The sequence below is a fragment of the Barbus barbus genome, assembly GCF_936440315.1.
Source record: "Barbus barbus genome assembly, chromosome: 27".
Lineage (NCBI taxonomy): Eukaryota > Metazoa > Chordata > Actinopteri > Cypriniformes > Cyprinidae > Barbus > Barbus barbus.
Window position 1 is genome coordinate 19,672,661 of NC_136755.1, and position 6,000 is coordinate 19,678,660.

Consider the following 6,000-nt stretch of genomic DNA (forward strand, 5'->3'; position numbering starts at 1 on the left):
CAGAGAAAGTCATATGGAGCGACATGAGAGTAAGTAAATGACGACAGAGTTTTCATTTTTGGTGAAATATTCCTCGAAGTTCATGCAGGAAACACTGTTACCATTACTATGCAAATGACAGGGATCAATTGTTATTGATCATGCAGGTTATCTCAAAATGAATCAGTTTGATTTTTTGTCCAACACCATTTCCGTTCTGCGCACAAGGGTTGATAAATGTAGTGTGACGGCAGAAGATAAAGAAAGAAGTCTTGGAAGAATGACTTCAAAGAAAGGGGAGAAGAAAACAGATACAGTGAACTAAAAAGAAAATGGCCTTGAGACAGGTGTTTACATCATACTAAGTGTAAAAGAACTGGTGCTGAAACACTTCCATAAAGTTCTATACGTAAAGCTGTAACTTGAGTTATGTAAAGTCTGTTTAAAGATAGCTGCAGCTGTTTTTGTCAATGACTCACAACATTTTGTATTACTATTAGATTTAGACACTTGTGTGTCTACTTTGGCCCACACCTGGACAGAGAGTGCAGGTCAAGTCAATATTATTTTTATAGCGCTTTTAACAATGCAAATTGTGTCAAAGCAGCTTTACATCGGCTTGATATAAAGCTGGGTGGCTTTATATCAGCTTTACAGGTGAAGCTGGTACCACTTACACAGCAAGAGCTGAAATGGCCAGCATATCTAACACACTGAAATGGCATACAAATTACATGTTTGGTTTTTCCACACAGATATGGGTGAAGTTAGCTTCCAGACCTTTCCCCTTGACTCTTGATCCTCAGTTGTTGCAGATATTTAAACCTGTTATGCTGGCTTTCTCTGTGGAATTGAGTTTGGATTAAAGTATCGCCAAATTCAGGAATGACAATTAAAACAGTTAAATAGAACAATTTAATAATTAAAAGAAAAAAAGAATTGTAGAACAAATCTGTGATTCTAAGAAAAAGCAGATGCAAAAATAGTATGATGTACATATGTATGCTTAAACACTTTCCATGTGTGTGCATGTCTGTGTACGTGTGTGAGTGAATGCATGTGTGTGCGCACGTCACAGCTGGGTATATAAGTGCCTCTCTCCCTCCTTCCAGAGAATACCCACTTTCATTCTCCTCCAAGCTCACAAAACAGAATAAGGTAAGAGATCCTATCTATCTATCTATCTATCTATCTATCTATCTATCTATCTATCTATCTATCTATCTATCTATCTATCTATCTATCTATCCTTCCTTTAAATTTAGAGTCAATCATTAGAGTAACAAATATAATTTTAAACGGTGTTTGATAACTTTCCATGTCTTTCTAAAATTATTTACTTAATACTTTCTATCTATATACTTAAAATGTCTTTCATCATTTACACCGAGTTCACAAAAAGGCTGAAAAAAAAGCTAATTTGTTACATTAAATAACTATATTTTCTTAGTTATTTTCTTTTATAGTCAAATAAATTTGTTTATTAATAACTGATTTAAATTTAAAGGACAAATCAGGTTGTTTTTACTTAATTACGTAAATTACAATTTTGCATAATTAAAACCAAATTAAAATAAGAATCAAAATGTGATATTTATAGTAAAATTAATAATGAAATAAACGGTATATCAGTAAACAATACAAGTAATTATATACATTTAATATTAATAATAAAAAAATAAAAAAAATTAAATTGTAGGGCAGTAAAAACAAACAATATGCACATACATTTAATATTAGAAATAATAAAAATAATAACATTTAAAAAGAAATTAACATGAAATTTTACAGAAGTAAAAAAAATGCACATACATTTAATATTAATAATCATACACTTTATAAAACAATTTAAAAAGAAAATGCATAAAATCGTATGACAGCAAAAAATTAGGAAGTCTCTCCAAAGGATTTCTTTTAACATGCTTGCCTCTCTCTGCTCCTCCTCTCGTTTGCATTTGCAGGATGAACAGCGGGGTGTGCGTGTGTGTGATCCTGGCTGCGCTCTCTGTCTCCTGTTTGGGTCGGCCCAGCTCCTCTTCCCCTGACACTGATGACAGCCCTCTCCCCTCGCAGCTGGACGCCAGTTTAAGTGGGCACCACCGGGTCGTCCGCTCCACCAGCCTCACCCTCAAACAGCAGCCAGCAGGCAACACAGACCAAGACACCCGTGCCAACCTCAGCGAACTGCTGGCCAAACTCATCTCCAAAAAAGGTGAGTGACACTTGAACCACCAACAATGATCCACAATGACAGAAAGAATGACAATGGTTTTCAATCGTCTTGAAAACAAACAAAAAAACAGAGCTTCAGCAAATGCTTGGTTTTCTGCATAGTAACCAGGACAGAAACACAGAATGAGTAACAGTGAAACTAACTCATACATACACAAACGGACAACAGGAAGAGCTGGAAAGAGAAGCAGCAGACAAACTGATCAAGATTCATTTCATTCTGCTCTTTCTCTTAGTTTCCATCTCTTCTGCTCGCCCTTTCCTGTTTGACTTTCATGCTTATTTTTTATGTCCTTGTGTATGAACGTAGTGTTTCTTTTGCCTTCATTTGAAATGACCTCAGCATTTCCTTTCAAAATTGTGCTACACACATTTAGAGCAAGTTCAATTTTAGGAGAACAACAGGAAGGTAAAATGACAAACAAGCAGGTAAAATCATTACATGAAACTACTGGTTTCTGCATAATGAAAGGAAAACCTTTGTCACGCACTATACAGTAGCTCCAGGTTAGCGTTGCTGGGCATCGACAAACACAAACACAGCCAAGTGAAGCATGTTTATGCCCGAGGTGTACGAGGGGCGGATATTTTTGGGTTAGGTGTGCACCATTAAATTGCATAACCACTCATTAGGGTGTCTCCTATTCAAAGGAGATCTATTATCATTCCTAATCGCAGGAACAGGGAATTGCACCTCTGAACATGCAAGCTCAGTGTGACATGACATTTTATTAAACACTAAATTGTAAACAAGGAGCACCTGTAATGTGTGTTTCTGTATGTGGATCAGGTTTTTCATACATTACAGTGACCAAATATTCCCACAAGGAACTCAATTGAAAATTGGGGAGCATTTATGCTCTCCAAAAGGAAAATAGTTTAATAAACAGACAAATAACATCTAAAATTCGTAAAGGATTTCTTCAAGAGTTAGATTTAGGTTTGCGGGGCAGATAATATCATTAGCCCAGTATTTAAAAAAGCCAATGGAATGTCCAAACCATGATAGAACAACAAATGTGTGTGTACGTGATGAAAACATTCAGTGTGTATGTAGTGGGAACTAACTGATCCCATTATTGAGAGTCCTGGTTTCTCACCGTACTCAGTTTCTCACTAAGGTCAGCTCTCTCTCTCTCCCTTTTAATAATTGTGAGTAGGAGGTGCAAGCTTCACACATGTCAGCATGTCACAACAAGTCTACAACTTGTACAAATTTCAAAGAAATGATAGTATGTATAGTGTGTTAAAAGTCTCCCATCTGCTGCAAACAGTATCACACCCTTGACAACAGATTGAATGACACCTAACATGCTGCATGTAGCTGAAACGTTGCCCAAACATTGCCACACACAGTAGCATGCCACTTAACTCCATCATTTTTTTCCAATCACGTCTATTAAAAATAATTATTACAATTCACAGCAAGTCAAGAGAATCATGACTGTTTAAATGCCATTTTGACAGATCTAATAAAAAGCAAGAGCTCACATATTTTTGAAACAGCCCTGAAGCGTTCGTTTTGTCATTAACATCATCAGTCGCTCACTTAAGTATGATTTATGTGACAGAAAACTGGCTACAGTGCCAGCTTCATTGATATCTTGCCAATTAGAATGAGGTTTTATGTAAGAGATGTTAGAAAGTTGCATCTAAAAGTGATTATTTATACTGTAAGTGTTTGAATGGAACTAAATCCAGAGACGTGTATATATAGAAATCCACTTTTTTTCTACTTATACATATTTAGACCATGTCACTACTGGTTATACATTTAGGATGTTAAGAGATTTTGCATTAACTTCTTTCTTTCTTTCCCTCCTAGGTTCTGTTCGTCGCAACTCCTCCATGAACAACAGAGCAAACAGCATTAACCACCGGATAAAAGATCGGGATTACATGGGCTGGATGGATTTTGGCCGCCGGAGTGCTGAGGAATATGAATACTCATCATAAAATCCATATACATCACCTGTTTCCTCATCTACAAATAAAGAGTATATTTATTACTACTATTGTTATTATTATTCTAATGTACATTTGTTAAGAAACCAGTATAATGCAATATACACATGCCTAATTTTACAAAAAAGACAAAAAAAGTCTCAAAGTATTGTTGTTGTTTTTCAGTCTTGTCGTTTTATTTGATTTTATTTGTCACATGCAGTGGTTTTTGTATATAGAGAACCATTAAGCTGATGTGCTTGTCAGATTCATGAAAATACAGTTTTCAATAAATCAGGTCAGCATTCAACTTTGGCCTTAAATCCTACAGACTCTGGCAGTTTGTCCATTAAAACAGCTCGCAACCACAAGAACTCGCTTTAATAGAAGAAAGTGCTTGACAAATGGCTTAACAAGACTTTGCGGCTCAAACTGCTTTGTCAGGAAGCCTTTTTGCTTGAAAAGAAAGTGAAAAATCAATACATGAGTAAATGAATTAATGGAGGAAATGCTTTAAAGGAACATTAAGTGGAGACAGTGGAAAAATTTCTGGTTAAAAAAAAGACCATTTGAATTATTCAGATGCTCTACTAAGACAAATACAAAGAAAGTGGAAAGAGTTAGAAAAGAGAGGGTAGAAGGTTTCTTATACTTCAAGGCAGACTGAAGGGATTTACTGAGCTTCATACACTGTCCAAGAGTAAAGATTTCCGTTTGACAGGCACACAGAGACGGAAATAGTCTGGAAGACAGACAGATGCAATAGACCTCTCTATATAATAACAGACCAACCATCAAGCTGCAGTGGAAATGGCATATGTCTTCAGACTGGTCAGCCGCTACATACACGTACGTCACCGTCTACTATAATTAGGCAATATTTAGATGCCCAAGAGCTGGACAGAACTGTCATATTAAAAACATCAACCTTTTCCTCCACTGACCCTTAATAAAGGTGAAATGCTACTGAGCTGTAATCAAATACTAGCCAATAAGAACGGATGTTAATTGTATCAAACCCTCAATTATAGATCTAATCCAACATTGAAGACGTATTACATCACATTAGACCAGTGGATTGGTTTCAGCTTGTCATTATTTAGTCAAATGGGAATAAAGTTATTGGAGTCTGGACTGTTGCTGGGCAGGAACAATGAACACTGGGGACACTATGGTAAAACTTTCTCATTGGGCCCATTGGTTAGATTCTTGGTACCTTAGCTTGACTTCTTGGCCTCATTTAAAATGATGAGAAATTGTTTGTTATTTTGTGTCTGGTTGGATGACGCAAATGGACAAACCAAAACATGGCTACTTATTTGTGACCAGAGATTAACATTCTCTAATGAAAATCTCATGATATAATTGAGGATTTTTTCCCCTAAAACATCTCTTAATCGATTTGCCTCCAAGGCAGTGCGTAAAATAGTTATACGAGTCTAATCTAAGAAACATCTTCAAATGATGCCTTACCTGCTTCAGGACATTAAATGCTACTGTTTGGGCTTATTCATCTCTGTGGTTTATGAGAAATACTAGAAATAATTCCAGTCCTGTTCCCATGGCAATTACCATGAAAACCCAGCTATTTCTTTTTTTTCTTTAGACACTTAATTTGGAGAGCATGTCTGAAGTAGGCAAGAACTGAAATTAGGTTAGTCGCCATCCTGTCTGGGATAACAAATTGCTCCCATTCACCTTTGTCTTGTACTTGTACAAACAACCAATACCAAACAGTTGTGTTACAGGAGAAATGCAACCTATTCACGTTTCAGATAAGGGAGGAAACATTCTGACAGACCAAAACTATGAAGCCAAGTCCAAAACCTGCATGATATATAAAAA

The 6,000-nt window shown here is 36.2% G+C and overlaps 1 protein-coding gene across 1 annotated transcript; it reads left to right on the forward strand.

Annotated features, from left to right (window-relative positions):
* The first annotated feature begins 1,098 nt into the window (after positions 1–1,098).
* Positions 1,099–4,482, forward strand: LOC306847051 (cholecystokinin-like). Its single transcript, XM_079380792.1, has 3 exons — positions 1,099–1,137; positions 1,941–2,191; positions 4,037–4,482. Exons 2-3 carry the CDS (start codon positions 1,942–1,944, stop codon positions 4,165–4,167), a joined length of 381 nt encoding a protein of 126 aa, XP_079236918.1. The 5' UTR covers positions 1,099–1,137; position 1,941; the 3' UTR covers positions 4,168–4,482.
* Positions 4,483–6,000: the final 1,518 nt, after the last annotated feature.